The sequence below is a fragment of the Lepidothrix coronata genome, unplaced genomic scaffold (genome assembly GCF_001604755.1).
Source record: "Lepidothrix coronata isolate B3197 unplaced genomic scaffold, Lepidothrix_coronata-1.0 Scaffold132, whole genome shotgun sequence".
Taxonomy (NCBI): domain Eukaryota; kingdom Metazoa; phylum Chordata; class Aves; order Passeriformes; family Pipridae; genus Lepidothrix; species Lepidothrix coronata.
Genome location: NW_016690312.1, coordinates 102,209 through 119,274, shown reverse-complemented (window position 1 = coordinate 119,274; position 17,066 = coordinate 102,209). Strand labels below are relative to the sequence as shown.

Genomic DNA, 17,066 nt, shown 5'->3' with positions numbered 1-17,066 from the left:
AGAATATGGAGAAAATTCCCCAGTCCAAGGTCCAAGTGCTTAAAGCTGTGTAAGTTCATAGCCCAGGCAAGTCTCTTCTGAACACTCCAAAAAATAACAGGAGTCTTGGAAAGCAAATGTCCCTCACTACTGACTGTCCTACATGTGAACTAGCCAGACTGGTTAAAGCTTAATTAAAGCTTGCCAGAGTGGCTAAATTCCTTTCTAAGTGCAGCTGCAGAACGTTAGCTGTGGGCATATTTTAGACCTTAATTAGTAACACTTGCACTGGAGGACCAAAAATCTTTCATGAATGCAGCTGCAATCAATTAATATCAGTCAGGCATTTCTGTGGGCAATACCAGGCTCTCCTGAAAATTGTTTAGTGCCCACCTAGATTTAAAAAAATAAAATTCTTATGCACAACAAACTACAAAAACAAAGATAACTACAAAATGTCTTTATTGAAAAAAAGCAGATTATAGCATCTAAGGTTAAATGAAACTTCTGACTTCAATATTAAATAACTTAAGATGATAGCAAGTTGCTTCTTCTTTAGATAAATAAATCTACATTTCCCAATTTTTTTCTTCAATAATCAAGGGAATCAAACACTGAAACACAAAACCACAAGTAATTCTAAAGACTAAAAGACAGAAGCACATCGAAAGGTTTTACAAGGATATATATACAAAAATAGTTAAACTAATGTATATTTTCAGCATGTAAACTAGTTACATGATATACAAACTGGGAATTCATATATTTCCTACAAAATAAAAATCAACGTTGGTCCAAGTTCTTGGAAGAAAACTATATTCTTTTAAAGAAAATGAAAATATTTCTCAAATGAAAACTTAATTTAAGTCAAATTATATACTCTAGTTTACGGCATTAGTTACAGGATGAATCACAAACTTTTAAACTTTTCTTGAAACACAAGAAAGCAGCTTTTGTCTCCTTCAGAGCTTTGGTTTACTTTACTACTCTGGAATTTCTGGTCTTAAAGAGCTCCTCTAACCATGTTTTCCTTTTGAAGCTCCACCTTACAAAATATATACACACGTGCACACAAGTGAAAGGGAAAGGAAAGAAACCCAAACAAACCCTCTCTGTAAGGTCAGTTATCTGAGTGCATTCTTTTGTCTTGTTTTCAAATAAGTATTTTGGTCCTTTCTTTGGAACACTCCTCCCCTGGACGGGACTCTGCATCCCCACAACAGCTCTGGGCTGCAGGGACTCGGGAAGATTCCCCACCCAAGGGGAGAAGGTGCAGTCCTGATGCAAATGAGAACAGGTTGTTATTGTTTTAACTTTATGGAAACATTCTGAAAGTACAGCAAAGGCTTCTGAAGAACAATCACATCATAAAATGAACTCGGGAAGTTTACGTCTGTGTTGAACTGATTTCAGGTAAGAATACTCCGTCAGAAAATCACTAAAAGAAACTTTCTCGTTTACATAATTCCCAGGCAGGAGGTAATGTGCAGAAACTGCCACTTGCACTAAAGAGTACAGCACATCATTATCTTAGGTTTGATTTTATTTTTCTCTTTGATTTGAGGGGGGGGAAAAAAATCAAACCAAAACTCCAAACTGGCAAATTTCACTCAAGCTCCAGCTTTCATAGTAAATGTTGGAAAAGCAAAGCTGTACTTCCTAATACAGTAATGGAATGCATCTGCCTATAGAAAATACTGGAACAACAACTGCTGCTTTCTGCTTTTAAACAAATTGCTTATTTTGTACTGAAATATCACCTTTTGGTGATACTTAACAGATCAGAGCTGTGTAGAACTACAAGAGACTCACAGATCAACATGAGAAATAAAATTAAATATTATTCTGTTCTACGGGATGATCTTTAAAAAAAAAAAAAAAGAAGAAGAAAAGGTCTGGTATGTACATGGTTGAGTTTGCTGTGTCTTGGAAAGTATGTTGGAAACTTAAACTTGCCCCAGAAGGAGGTGAAGTGCTTGGGAAGATCCTGGCAGAGGACAGGTCCAAGTGCCAGGGTCAGTCACCTCCAGCTCTGGCCACTGTCAGCTTGGGGGTTTTGCTTCTCTCCTGGTAAAGCAAAGCACTTTTCCAGTCCAGCAAGTACTGTTATGGGATCATTTGCTCCCAGGAACAGACACAAACCTTCTCTCTGCATTTTAATGGTTCTTTCCTTATTTTGGGTTCCTCAGTACACACTGTAAAGACAAGTGAGTGAAAATGCCTCCAAGCTAAAGGTGGTCCAAGGCAGCTCCTTCAAAGGAGAAAGCACTGCCCTGTAGCTGATGCTAAAAGTTTATCCTGAAGCTCTGGTATCTTCCATGGCTGTAACAACCTTAAGGAACTCACCTAGTCATACTACCCAGTTTAAACCAATTTTTCCCCCTTTTCTAGCAGTTGCTGGCACACACAATTCCACTCCTCCTGAGGCTGGGCTGCTGACTATGGACACAGAGAGAGTGCTTGCAAATGCAAAGTGCACATGCACCCACTGGCCTCTGGTTTGCAGGCCAGGCCTCTTGGGCCACAGTGTAGAAATGGGGCCACTGGTTGCACTGCAATTCCTCCAAAACCTGGGGCTCACATTAAATATGTTAATTATAAACTGATATATACTAAGTAAAAAATGACTTTTTAAAAGAGCATCTGACTTGCCCAGAAGCATTCAGGAGGACAGGTTAATCTAGGCCAATGGAAGGCTGGCAAAAGTTCAGGAAGTGTACCTTTTGTTCCTTACTGACAGACAAAAATAGTTCTCAGGAATTTTTCCTGCCCACCCCCCCTTCCCCCATAAGAAAATTCCAGACTATCAAAAAGTTCTGTTAAGGGAGTTAATTATTCCACTTAGGAATTAGTGTCCATTGGATGCTCTTTGTGCTTTTCAAGAGCACCACAAATGGCTTTCAAAAAGTCAATGGAGCATAAGAAACTAAACTGCAATGGTGTTGCCAAATAAGTCATCTCATCAGCCTGCCTGGTGAATTGAACACGGGATCATTTCCGACCCGATCGCTCCCATTCTCAGCGTGGGGAGAACTGGCAGGGAAACGTCCCCATTTACACATGCACTGAATCTGCTCTGGAATTTCCACTTCCTCTGGAGCAGAAGAATTTTATTTTATTGCAATTTTGAACACAGTTAAAGACAGCAATGATAAATGGCAACTTCAGGAAGGCTGGATCGATTCTCATGAGAACACAAGGAATTTTTTAGACATACAGATGTGTGATTTGCATGTAAATCACCAGCACATGGTAGAAAACAAACCATAAAAAGATTCATTTAACTTCCTATATGGAAGACATATATTTTCCCCCAGAGCTCTGAGGGTACTGTAAAAGCTTATGCAAAACATGGAAGTGTGTACATTCTATGTACAGCTAATACTTGTTGGAAAATACCAATGTTTCAATGACCTGACTCTCTAAATTCTTATTTCTGTTAAACTGTACTTTGTTTTCCAATGAAGACAATCCCCCTAATCAGTTCAAAAGTAATCCAGAAAAGAACACAAAGCTGAAAAGGTAATACAAAACCACTGTCCCTCTCTTTCTTTAATAATGTCTCAACATACAATCATAAAGCAGTTGGTAACAGATGAAGTCTTGTATCAAACAAGCCGTATAAAGACAAATGTATTTTTGCATAGAAAGGGGCAGCTAACCCTATTAAACAACAAACAGGTTTGAAAGATGAATTCTTTAGTAAGTGCCAAATGGTCCAGTTGATATGAGTGACTTTGGAAACCATGGCTACCTTGTACCCAGCCAGCAATTCCAGGGGCTGTGCCACCCTGCAACTGCTAACCCTGCACGTGCCAACCTTTTGGGGATAATCCTCTGTAACATGGGTTTTACATGAAGTGCTTGCCATACTTCTCGAACAAGCCCAATAATTAGTCTTTGGATGAATGTGGAACCTTGTAGGATGGAGAACTGGCCTCACAGGATGCTGAGCCTGTGCTGAACCTGTCCTGGCTACAAACACCCACCTGCCTCCTCCCCACTGCTGCTGGGAATCCAAGTATTCTCTAAGACCAGAATTCACCAAAACTAGCTAAAATGCTAGCATTTATCTTATCATGCCTGCTGCAATATGATAAGGTGCTAACTTTTGGAAAGTAATTCTACTCTCCTCACTCGGGTGAAATCACTGAAGGAAGTGAGCAGGGAGTGCAGAACAGCCCTTTGTACCATTGTTTTAGAAATGCTGCCATTTACAGTTACAGTTTAGTGGTGAATTATTTGTTCAAGTAGATGGTGTCTCAGTGAAAATGTCTAGATAAAAGAATGCATATGTACAAGATCAAAAAAGGACCCTTCACCTCTGATTCAAAAAATAAATAGCAGGTTTAGGTGGTTATTACTGGAATCTCATCTTTAAAGGAACACGAAAGTCACTTTTACATATTTGTCTTCTCTTTCAATTGATCCTGGCAATGTCCCTCAGAGTTCTGTGACATGCATGGGGTAGCTGGGAGGGGGATGTGATGGCAGTTTGATGTTGAGGCGCCTGATGTGACAGCTGTGGCAGAGCAGGTGGCCCTCTAAGGGGTAACAACGATGGCCTTCCTCATCATTGAGCTGCAAGCCACAGTCCTGGAGGAGACACAGACAGCCCAGGTTAGTGAGGGAGTCAGGCAGGGCACCTCCCACACTGCTGCCCTGTCCTGCACAACCCCAGAGCTCCCTCCCTGCCTCCAGAGCAGCAACCCCGACAGGCTGGGGGGGACCCTGACAATCCACACCAACATCCCTGAACTCAAACAGGGCACTCCAGAGCAGTACCCAGCCTCTCTTCCACCACTGTTTCCACCACCCATTCTAGTCTCTTCTTCAGCTCATAAATATTGATGCAAATTGGCCAAAAAGCAGGGCAAGGACTGACTCTGAGAAATACAACCTGGGAGGGGTTAGAACAGAGGAGGAGCTGATGCTGCAACACAAGAGCAGAGAGAGCACAAGCAGAGAATGAGAGGAGTGGGGAAAAGGGGGGAGATGAGACATGTCTGAAGCAGTACTACGCTTTCTCTAATCTAGAATTAAAAAAAAAAATTAAAGACTTCAGGGCCAATTATCCAACTTTACTGGAAATGCTGGTACCTCTGGGACTGGCACATAACTACAGGGACAACGTGGGTGAACAACAGAACAGGAACAGAGAGAAACAGAAAAGCAGCTACCAGTAATCCTGCCTGCTGGCTGTTCTCTAGCCTGCAACAGAAACAATACTGATTTTCAGCTGCCATCATTATAATCTTGAAGGCATTTAAAAATCATGGAAATTTGGTGCTCAGATTTGATGTTTCAAATACGTTAAATACTTAAAAATTGTTACTGTGACCAGTCCTGAGAAACCAGAGATTCTAAATGTGTATCTGTGCACTTAATAGAAAGGGGGAAATAGGAAAAAATTTGGCATATAGGTTATTTTAGACTGAAAATGAATAAAAAGCTGTTAATTGGACACGAAGAATGATTTTTCACCTTTCACAGCTCAAGTTTAAATCCTCAAATTTTACAATGCTGAAATAAGGCTGAAAATGGGTTTTAAAGTGAGCTTTAAAACTGGAATGTTAGTTTAGTGAGGCCAAAATCAAAGTTTCTGCCAAGGTAATTTTCTGTGTGTTGCTAGATATTATGTAATAATTTTATAGCCATTTATGTAAGATTTAAAATTAGAATTTACTAATTTGAGACACCCTACAGATGTGCCAAGTGTTGACATGTCTTTGCCTTTCCAAAATGGAATTCCCTCTGTGCAAGGAGGGACCTTGTCAGTGGGTTCCAGTTCCACACTGGGGGTCTGTTGATGAGTAACTGCTCAAACTTCTCTGCAGAAGTGAAGTGGTTGCACACGAATGATGCAGAAAAGCAGCAAAATTTCCAACCTGACCACTGACTGCAGCCACCAGGTGAGGATGCAGAAGTCATCGTAGCATTCCTCAAAATACTGGCACTAACTCGTCCAGCAGCATTTGGGGACAGCTGTACAGTCTGACAGCCTGGTCTGAAACCACGAGGCAGTGACCCACCCCTGCTGACACAGGGCCAGCTCCTCATTTCTGTACATAAGTGCACTCTGCCTCTCGGGGCAGATGTGGAGGCAGCCTGATTTGCCTCAAATGGGAAGGAGAACGAGGAAATGAATAATGAAACAGAAATGAAAATAAACCCCCAGTGGGACATTCTAGCATAAAGTCAAAAGCCTGAGAGAGAAGGGGAGGGAGCTGTCATCTGAGGTGAAGCCTGTACAAAGCAAGAGATGGGGGAAGAAGGAGGAGGGAAGTACTGCTCTCCAAAATACTGCGATTTCCTGTGCCAGTTTCTCCTGAAAAATTAATAGAAAAGGATGGAGTATCAGGTGTCTCTGTTGGAAGGAGACAGCTGAGTGCATGGGGTCTTCCTTACATTTAGGGACATAACATTTCAAGATGTCCTGAATTTTGTTATTTCTCCCTCAATCAGAAGGCTCTTTGTAAAACCTTGTGCACAACAGTGTGTGAAGACAGCATTGCTGCACTGCTGCCTCTGGTGCTAAAAGTTAGGCTCTGTGTGGATATTCATATGTTATATCAGAGCAGCAGACCTACAGCGAAAGGGAAGTTTTTGGTTGATCCCAACTTAGAGAGTTTGTTTCCCTCCTCATGTTCCTGGATGGCAGAGCTCATGATGAACTCAGCTGTCCTCTCCAAAGCAAGAGCACTAATTCCACAAATTGATCTGCCACAACACGTGTTTAAATGTTCTGCATAATAAGAAACTACTCCCCAAAAAGTGAGAGTCAGTCAGTAGTATCCTTATCTCTTTTCTAGTAAGGAATTCAGAAGGGAAAAATCAGATCCCCCAAAAAGCCTTCCAGTCAGGGTTCTTCCCTGCACAGGCCATGTGAATTCAAGTCTGCTCAGATTAGAGCCCTACAGCCTGTATCCAGAGATGAGGAAATAGAGAACTGGCATCTACTCTTTGTTCTCTCCCCATCTGGAAGTATTGAGAAAATCCAACCCAACCACTCAAACCCAGCTTTGAAGTTATTCTATTGGGTACAAAACCCAACCCAAGCCCACTTCCAGCCCTGCCCGCCTGAGCCGTGGGGCAGGGCCCTGCCCAGGAGTGCAGAGCCAGCAGGCACAGCCCTGCAGTGGGTCAGGCCCTGCCCAGAGCTGCTGTTGGGGTGGGCAGGGGTCCCAGCTCACCTCGCAGTGGTAGCACTCCACGTGGTAGTCCTTGTCCATCGACACCACCCGGATGGTCTCCTCGGAGCCCTGGTGGGAAGCACAGACAGAGTAAGAGTGGTGCCTACACAGCGTTTCTCAGTGGTCACTCAGTGCCCAGCCTGGCTCTTTGGAGAGCTGATTCCATGGGAGATCCCCTCTCCCCTTGCACAGCTCTGGGACCCCTCAGGGTCCTGTCCCCTGGTGCACGGCCCTGCACCTCTGGTTTGGCTGTTCAGCAGCACTGTGGGTCTCTGACACATCTGAGCTGGAGAAGCCATTTGGGAAATGTGGCCAAAACTTCATCCTCAAGAGACAAATTAGTTTTGAAATGAAATAATTTTCCAAGGGCACCCAGGATCTGAACGAGTGACCAGTCAAAAACCTGCTGATTGGGTAACTTTTCCTAGTAGGTATCCTGGTGTGTTTTCCAGGACTTGTACTCCCCTCAAACCCTCTGCTGCACAGCTCTTTTGCACATGCACATGTCACTGTGTGCAGCCCACAGGGACTGACATACCAGTCTGGCAGGTAATTACCTGCACAGGCCAAAACCTCAGCGTGAGGGTGGGTGCAGGGGCGTTGTGTAATTCCTGGCTGAGCCCCAGGCCCTGCAGAGCAGCCCATACCCTTCTGGTAACCTCCCAGGCTCCCTTCCTGATCCACTGTGAAGCCTCTGAAGCCAGAGCTCATTAAATGTGTTGCCTTGCCTTGTTTCCAGCCCCAGGTGTGGTTAGAGCAGCAGGTATGACGTGGACTATGTCTGAGAGAAGCAGTGGGCAAGTCAGTACCTGCACTGCTAGACTTGAACTAACCTAGGAAACCTCCCTGGGAAAGAACATGGAGTGTCTCCTGCTAGTCATCAGATGAGTCAGCAGGACAACTGCCTTTTTCCCCCTTTTCTTTCTTTCTTTCTTTAAAAGAAAAAAAAAGTTATTTTGTAAGATCCAAATTCAGGGACATTTACATAGGGGTTTTCTCCTCACAACCCACCACCAGAACAAGCAATTCTGGCCCAGCCTTTAGAAGATTTTTAGTGATGTGAGACCTGGCCAAGTAAGAGAAACACTAATGACAAATGAGAGTAACATGCAGAGTGATGGGGCATGTGAGAGGCTCCAGCCACAGGCTTTACTGGGGCACAGCAGCTTATAGGAGGCAAGCTCTGGCTCTATAAACATGGCAAGAGGACAAGCTGAGGCCCTTGTTTACAAACGAGCTGGTCAGTGACCTCAGCAATGGGAACCTGGAGAGCCCTGCACCCAGCAGAGCATAGGGGAGCACCACTTAATGCCCAAGTCTAACTGTGCTGACACCACTGGGGCTGAAGCTGCAAGCAGGTTTCACCTGCCTTCCATTTTAGCCAACTTTGTTGTTGCCTTTTCCATGCCTTTAAGCACTTTGGTTGCCACCCCAGGATGACAGAATGTGTGGGCTTCTCACAGGGGCAGGGTAACCATCAGATGTCGTTTCAAGGGCTTTACTGTTTGGGTTGTTGGAGCCCCAGTCAGGGTTTTCAATTAAATGAGACTTCTACCAGCATAATTAGGAGCTGGAAGGCACCCTAAAGATACAAAGTCCTGTGCTGCATAAGTAGTGTGACTACTACAACCTCTGGGGAAGGTTTGGGAGTGACTTTACTGCTGAACTGTGTTTAATGCAGTATCTAACATAGTGCAGATTCTGGAAGATGGAGGAAAAGCATCTGGTGTGTTTTTAGGAAGTGTTCCTATGCCAACAGCTGTTTTCTGTAGGGACCCAGTGCATGTTAACACGTACCTGTGCTGGGAGGATTGGCTGGTTACAGGAAGCACATTTTGGTGCAAAAACCCTAGGGTGCAAGAAGAGAGTGTTCAAATCACATTGAAAGCTTCTTCAAAAAGTAGAATCAAAGGAGCTATTCTAATCATGCCTTGTTTTCAGCAAAATGGAGATCCATAGGATTTGAAACACCTCTAATTCTTTGATGGTATTCAGCAAAAATGAGATTTGGGAGAGGCTGATCTGCCCCAGCTTTATTGCTTAGGTCTTCCTGACCTCCAGGCATAGTGAATCCAGCCCTCTTCCTGCACATGCCCTTTCTCTTTCCTTCCTTTACTTATAAAGCCATTCAAATTCTTCCAGAGACTCGATGCACCACCTGCAAAGGAGCTCTTGACTTGGGGACTGTCACAGTCTGACATCAGAAAGCCATAACCTGCTAAATAGGACAGGGGCTGCTCATGGCTGGGATGTACTCACCGAACACACCAGCTGGGCTTATGGCCCACAGCTGCATTTTATGCCAACCACTGGGCCAACACTCTGTGTTCTCATAGCACGGTCAGCTTGGCACCAACAGGGTCCATTCAGGGTGAGTTACTCTTGCTGCATAAGCTGAGCTTTTGGTTGACTGGAGCTAAGAGCATCCTGCCTTTGAGCAGGATCAGAAAGAAGTCCAAAAGCAATCCCTTAAACCTTTTGTCTGGTAAGGCTAAAATCATTCTAACACTGCCTGCTAATTACATGTGCACTGTCCAGTCTTGGTTAACGCAGCTTGCACTCGTGTCATGCACTACCAGAAGCTCAACTCTCAGAAACAGCCAGCAGGATCTTCCACCACTTGCAGAATTGGCCTGATACAATTAGTATTGGAAGTCCTGAAATAACAGCCCCCAAGAAAAGCATCCTCTGACACAACTTGATTTTCAGCCTCACTTGGCCACTGGATGCCACACTGGGCTCATGAAGTGCCCTTTAATAAACTTTAAAATACTTTACAAATGCAACACATGAAAGCAGCAGTTGAGGGACATCTGAGCAAATGGGAGTATATATCTCAATAATTTACCTACTCTAATTTTCCAAGCATGCAGTGGGTGTGTGGACTCACGTGTGGTAGTCTTTGACACAGTAAATATTGTTCTCCACGTCCACGGTGAAGGGCACTCCATCCAAACACTCGTTACACACCACGCAGCGGAAGCAGCCAGGATGGTAGGACTTCCCAAGGGCCTGTAAGATCTTAGGAAACAAACAACAAAATAAGTGGATACAGGATTACATGAGACTTCTGCCCCCCCCCCCATATACTGCTGTGTCTCACTCATTCCTAATAATGACAGTGAGAAAAGCACTTCGGGATGAAATTACCACTCTGCAGATCTGTCAGCAAGGGGCCTCTTAAAACAATCAGACTTGCTTATTCCAGTGGGTTTCAGTGCTCTCCCAGTGAAGAGAGAGAGCTGAAAATCAGGCTAACGCCCATCAGCTTCAGCTCTGCAGGGCCAGGACTGTCAGTGGGCATTAAACACGGCTCCACAGACCACTTCTTGGAAAATCCCAAACACAAATTATGGCATACAGAGCTACTGCACAGAATTTAACAGGCTGTGACAGACAGAATCCAAACTGGTCATTGCTCAATCTCAAAAAGTAAAATAACAAAACAAGCAATTACAGAGGTGTCCCTTTATTAAGTAAAGATCCTAATCCACCACAGTTACTGACTGGTTATCGCTCAGTCATAGAGGGCCACTGGTTTCTGATAAAATTCCATGTGTATCCACGTGTTTGGATACTGATTCATCCACCTGCTCAGGCTTTTCTCATGCTGCCCTTCCCTACTGCATTTTAGAGGTACTTCAGAATGGATCCCCTCCCTCCTGGCATCCTTGTATGGAACACCCAGTGTGGCACTGGGACATTAAGGAGGATGCCCCAAGCCCACAGCCTGGGAAGAGTGAGACACAGTATCATCTTCAGGCAGCTCTCAACAGGTTATAGGACCAACTCCATTCACTTCAGGTGTGAAAAATACCTTTGGAAGGCAATTTCCAAAAGCATCTGCTAGCAGCAGTGCTCAGCCTGGAGATGCTAGTAAGCTCAAGACAAAAAATCTCCACAGCCCAAGCTCTCATGGCCCTGTAGATGATTTTATGAATGAAGATTATATCAACAGGAAATAAGTAGTGGCACATAGGAAAAAATGCCAATTTAATTTAACCTTTTTTTCCTCTCTAATGAAGCCCTGTAGCTTTGTGTTCAGTGAGTGGCATCAGGCTCTCTCTGACCTGCAAGCCCATTCCTGGCCAGAAACAGCTCATACCTGTGCCATGCTGCTGTGGAGGCTGTGCAGCCCAAGGGCACAGGGGGCACTGCCCAGGGCTCACCCACCTGCCCTGACCCCAGCCCAGCTCTGCCCTGAGTCCAGCACAGCCCCAGCTCTGCCCTGAGCCCAGCACAGCCCCAGCTCTGCCCTGAGCCCAGCTCAGCTCTGCCCTGAGCCCAGCTCAGCTCTGCCCTGAGCCCAGCTCAGCCCCAGCTCTGCCCTGAGCCGAGCTCAGCCCCAGCTCTGCCCTGAGCCCAGCTCAGCCCCAGCTCTGCCCTGAGCCCAGCTCAGCCCCAGCTCTGCCCTGAGCCCAGCTCAGCCCCAGCTCTGCCCTGGGCTGGCTCAGGGGCACGGCTGGGCCACGTTCCCAGGGAGGAACCCACAGGAATTAGCCAAGTAACACTGCTTAATTCCTGGAGCTCCCAGAGCCGTTTCCTTTTGCCAGAGCACACTTGCTGATGGGAGAAAGGCAGACAAGCACCTGCCAAGCTTCCAGCTACTGAGCTGCACCAACAAGACATTATGGACTCTTGCCTGGGACTCTGCAATTAAGGGCCAGCTCAAAGCATGCTGGATCCCCCTCCCCCTCCCAGCATGACACAACCCCAGAAATTTGCTCTTGGGCTAAAACGAACAATATCCTTGTCCAACCAGTGGTGCCAGGATACGAGCCAGAATCCTCATTAGTGAGGTCTCCGTTCCAGCTCCTACTGAACCTCCGTGTGTGCAACGCAGCAGTTACTTCTTTAGGCACACTGAAGCTTGTGCACACTTTAGGGCAAGAGGAAAACAGATATGTACAGAATCTGCACTTTGTTGTGCAAGCCACTTCATTTTGTTTAGGAATTTCTGCTTAGGAAGAGCAGACTAAACTCTTCCTACTTTCCCCCACTGAAATGATGCCAGCAGTATCTGGCCCAACCCGTAGCCCTCTGATTTTTTTTATTACAAAAGTAACTCTGGCTCCTGGCTCCCTACAGATCCCAGTGGCAACAGTGCATTTTAAATGACAGAGGGTAAATAAAGCAAGTCAAAGAGTGGGCGACAAACCTCAGGAACATTGATAATGTCCTTCTCCACTCTAGCCCAGATTCCACCCACCTGTCACCTACAGTCTTACAGAGCACAACCTGTGTTCCTCTGCCATGTTATACAAAGTTGTGCTGTATTTTCCCCCTTTAGTATTAAAATTCAATTTCTTTGTAACTGACAACAGCCTCCCATGATCTCAGGTAGCAAAGAAGCCAAACTTCTTGTACTCAACAGTAATAGAGCATGAAGGCATTTTCATTTACTGTTTCAAAAACTGCACTGACAGCAGTGAAGGCACAATGCCAGCCTGGGTAGGGAAAAAGCACAAAGTGTGACAGTGCACTCCCCAAAGTACAGGAAAAGTGAGCTAGCCCGTGTCAGGGATTTAGGTCTCTTACCATTTCCATTATGAGGTGTCCACACACAAAGCACTTGTCTGCTGTTTGCTGAAAACCTGAATACTGTTCAAAGGATAGAAAAGAAAGGATTATTAGTAGCCACTCCTCTAGCCACAGAAATACCTTTTAGGTGAAGGCTGTGCTATTTTCCAGCCCGTGCTGTACATGACAGCAAACCATACAGAGGTTTGGGAGACAGAGACTTGGAAGCCTTTGCTCTGCTCTCACAGCATGTTCAGATCCCAATCTGGCTCCTGATTCACTGCAACACTTCCACTGACATTTCCACTGTAACAATATTATTTTGATTTTTATTTTTAAAGTCTGTTTGGTGAGTTTGTGTTTGATGTGTGGAAATTAGCTTGAATTGACTCTTTTAGGTGTTGTTTTAAATAACATAGGACTTACCTCCCAAATCCTGCTCAAATTAGCAACGCCAGACTTTGGACCTACACTTCACTCAGTGCTATATGCAAGTGAGAAAAATGAAGACAGGCCTAAGGAGGATTTAGCTGCTTTGTGGATACCAAGCTTTTTATGCAGGGAGGATCTAGCAGTCCACTCATGGCAGCCTGGGCTCCCTGCACACTCTGGCAGCAGTGAGACACCTCGGCGAGATGATCCAGCCCCAGGTGCCATCCTGTGTCCATGCTGGGGGGAAATACTTTGCCTGAGTGGGAGCAAAGCTCTAAGTGTTCTGTTCAAAGTTCCCTGAGTGTTTCTGACCTTAACTTTATACTCATGACCCCAGAGCAGATCCTGTTTCAGATGCCAAAGTCCTGAGTTCAGGGGTATAAAAAAACCACCCAGGTTATCAGGCCAGACGACTGCCCTACCAAACCACTGCCCTATGAGCAAGAGGCCTGAGGAATTCCAGCCATGTAATTCTGAAACTGGTGTTTGCAGGGGCTGGACTTTCCCCTCCCCCTCTGCTGCCCCATGTCAGCCCAGTGCTGCAGAGGGAAGGGGGTGCCCAGGGATCTGTGGGCACTGCACAGGGGTGCTTATTGCAGCAAAGCCCACCTGGAATGGACTGCAGCTGCACAAGAGAAGAGATGAGGAAGGGGAGGACGAGTGTGAACCAGACTCTTCTCCCAGAACACAGGTTAATTGGCTCAGGCATCTAATGCATCCTCCGAGCCCCAACAGAGCTTACAGCTTACTCCATCCCCCCCTGGTTAAGTGGGGATTAACTGCCCCTCACTTCAAAAGCCAGTGGTTCCCAGCCTAGAGCTGCCATATGCTTTCCTTTTTAATGGTGTGAAGGGATTACATGTTATGTTGGATCAATAGGTTGGAGACAAAATTATTGTTGCTATGCAACAAAGTGATTACGAAGGAAAAGGTCTCGTAGACACTTTGATGGCCCAGAAGTCAGTAAATGATGGGATGGCAGCTGCCAGCCCCAGTTACTGTGCCCCAAGGAACACAGCTCCTGCAGTCTTGAGAAACTTTGAAACTTCATCAGAAGGGAGCAGGGTGTTGAGGGATGAACTCAGAGCTGGGCAGTCCTAGCTGGCTGTTTCTGCAAGATACTGCTTTTATTTGCTTGTCCCTTCTTCTTACTGCAGAAAAAAAGGCCTCACTGCTTGGGATGCTTCTTGGCTGCCCTGTGGCTGAGTAACCCCCTGGCTAGACTGCTTCCTAGGGCTGAGAACTCCAGGCTTACTGGAAACAGGTGGGCAGGTCCTGGTGGCACAGACAGCAGAGGATTAACAATAGTACAAACCCAGCTAATTCTAAAATCCTGCTGGAATGAATTTACCAGCACCATCTGGCTGTCATTTGATAAGGAATGCAAAGGAGCACTCACCCAGCTATTGATTAAGAGGGAACATTATTCCCCAGGAACAGAATGGCATAGTGGTCAGATTAATGTCATTTACTGCTAACTAGATTGTCATAAATTACACTGTTTGTCAGAAAGAAAGGCTTTGCTGACACAAAATCACGCTTTATATGACTAACCCTATTAAATTAAAACCATGATTTGTTTTTAACAAGAGAATTGTTATTAGTCAAACACATCCAGAACTGGATTACCCAACTAAGAAGACTTTGCAAAATGGCAGTAAGTCTAACAGCAGTGATAAAATATTTCATGGGCTCAGGGAGCTGTCCTTTGCTACTCCACTCCCCTCTCTCTGACCACGGGATTGATCCCAGACAAACTGGAGGCCTGGTTCAGTCAGATCAGGGGTTTGGGTTCAGGTCTGCTTGTGTTTTCAATCTATTTGGACTGGAAAAGAATAACAGCCTCAGACCCCACTTTCTACAGGATGGCAGTGCTGTGGAAACTGCTGTTCAATGGTAAACAATAAAGGATTTTCTTGATGCTTTAGTAGCACACCTGTCAACTTCTGTTTGTTCTTAATTTGGAGAGTTCAAACAAGGCTGCTGTGCTAAATTTTCCATTTTAGAAACAGAGCTTACAAAGTCTTACAATACTAATTAAAATTGTCAACCTCTGCCTTTGAAGCACTTGATTATTAATAACCTTCACAAATCTTGTGTGTGCAATGAGAGAGGAGTTGTGATTTGCTCCAGACTGCAGACAAAGCAGAGTGGCCTCTTTATTGTTTCTCAGCACACCAGGAGCTCCCCGACAGGGGTTCCCAGCGTGGCTGGGTGGGAGCAGCACCGGTCCCCAGAGGGGGAACTGCAGGAGGAGAGAAGGTTACGCTCCACAGCCTTGGAGCCCTTTTTATTACTGACATAGTTGAGGGGGAAGAAAGAACTTTTGAGCACATCAACCCTCCCTCGTGATCTGGAGATGTGAAACGCAGACCGAGGTGACCCAGTGAAGTGACACGGGCTGAGGGGCAGGACCCTCGTGGAGAAGCCAAATCCCAGCTCTGTGTCCTGTTCCCGTGGTGTTCACATGCCCAGTGTCATGCCCAGTGTCATCTGGGATGTGAACAGGGCACGGCTCAATCCCAGCCCGGCTCTAGAAGGGTTTCAGATGTGCCAGGCTCTTCTGAAAGCAAAGTGTTTTGTGGGCAGAGCAGTGAAGTGCTGTAAGTACAGACCAATTTCCAGCTAATGGGAACATTTATTTACAAGTGTCCAGACACTCTGCATCCACAACAAAAATGAAGTGTCATTTTGAACTTTCCCCCGTATCCATTACAGATGCTCATTAAGCATATATAAAACACTGAAAGGAGTTGTTATAAAAAGAACGGTTCTCAAATTCAAAGCTGAAAATGAACAGTTACCACCCTTTACTCTCCTTTCTGTGACTTAGGAGAACAATCCTAGTTACACCAGGATGCAAAGAAAACAAGTGCAAGAGGAAAAGCTAGCATATTATTCTTCCTGATTTCTTAATTTTTTCTCAACTGTTTTCTCCCATAATTACCTTGTCCTTGACTTCTCTCCCAGGGTAATAAAATCTCACTTTATATGCACAAATCAAGACTTTGTAATCAAGCTCCCCAATGATACTTATATAAAATAAGACTCTGGGAAACTAAATAAACCTTGAGAAATATGTTAATTATGTTAGAATAGAAGAGTAAAAATAAAGTAGAAGACTTGGCTGGCTGAACATTTCTTTTGTTTGCTGTCCAATATACTTTGATTATCAAACAGGCAAAAAAAATCTCTAATGATCCTGTCCAAGAGTCTTTGTTTCAATGTAAGAGGAAAACAAGTCCCCTTCTGTCCTGAATATTTAGGCCTGTTAGTGTCCTCCTGTGATAATCTTGGGGTTTATAACCCTTCTGTCTAATGTGCAATATATCTAAAAGAAATTAACAATGAATTTTGAGCATACAATGAACAATTATGCATGGAGGATAATCCCACCAAGTATTATGAGAAACAATTTCTCCTGCCCGCCCTCAGTCCTGTAGCAAATCTTGGTTGTCCACCAGGGTCTTTTAAAGTTTGATGTTCTCATCACGATTTTTCCAGAGAAAAACCTTCACAAAACAACATGCCTGAAAAAGGCTCCAGGACCCAAACTTTCTACCTTAGGCAACGTCAGATCTTTGAAAAGACATGTTGCTGCTTCTCCTTCACATGCCTGGCCGTGCCCAAGGAGGGGCTGGTGCACTTCCCTGCTGTTCTGCACTCAACAAAACAAAACCTTCCTCCTGGAAACAGACCCTGGAATCTCATTCAGACCCGTTTTCTTCTTTGATGAGGATGTTCAAAACCTGCTGAAGGTTTGTGCAGGCAGAGCAGTGGGTTGCATTGCAGTGGGTGTGGCAGCTGCTGCCCCGGTAATGGTATGAAGCTGTAAAATCTCCAATTCCCTGCTGCAGCACTGCAGAGTCACCCAACGGGACTGCTCAGCCCAGACTTGAGATCCTCACTCTTTTATGCTTTAAGACCTTTTGAGAGAGATGA

At 45.0% G+C, this 17,066-nt stretch overlaps 1 protein-coding gene across 3 annotated transcripts in view; it reads right to left on the bottom strand.

Annotated features, from left to right (window-relative positions):
• Positions 1–423: 423 nt before the first annotated feature.
• The window catches only part of WTIP (Wilms tumor 1 interacting protein), an 85,511-nt gene continuing 68,868 nt past the window's right edge, over positions 424–17,066 (bottom strand). For all 3 annotated transcript variants that reach the window (XM_017826942.1, XM_017826943.1, XM_017826944.1), the window contains 5 exons: positions 12,711–12,773; positions 10,063–10,193; positions 8,970–9,021; positions 7,173–7,241; positions 424–4,575 (listed from right to left, as the gene is read on the bottom strand). In XM_017826942.1, coding sequence (XP_017682431.1) covers positions 4,423–4,575; positions 7,173–7,241; positions 8,970–9,021; positions 10,063–10,193; positions 12,711–12,773 — 468 coding nt within the window. In that variant the 3' untranslated portion in view covers positions 424–4,422. The remainder of the gene's footprint in view (positions 4,576–7,172; positions 7,242–8,969; positions 9,022–10,062; positions 10,194–12,710; positions 12,774–17,066) is intronic.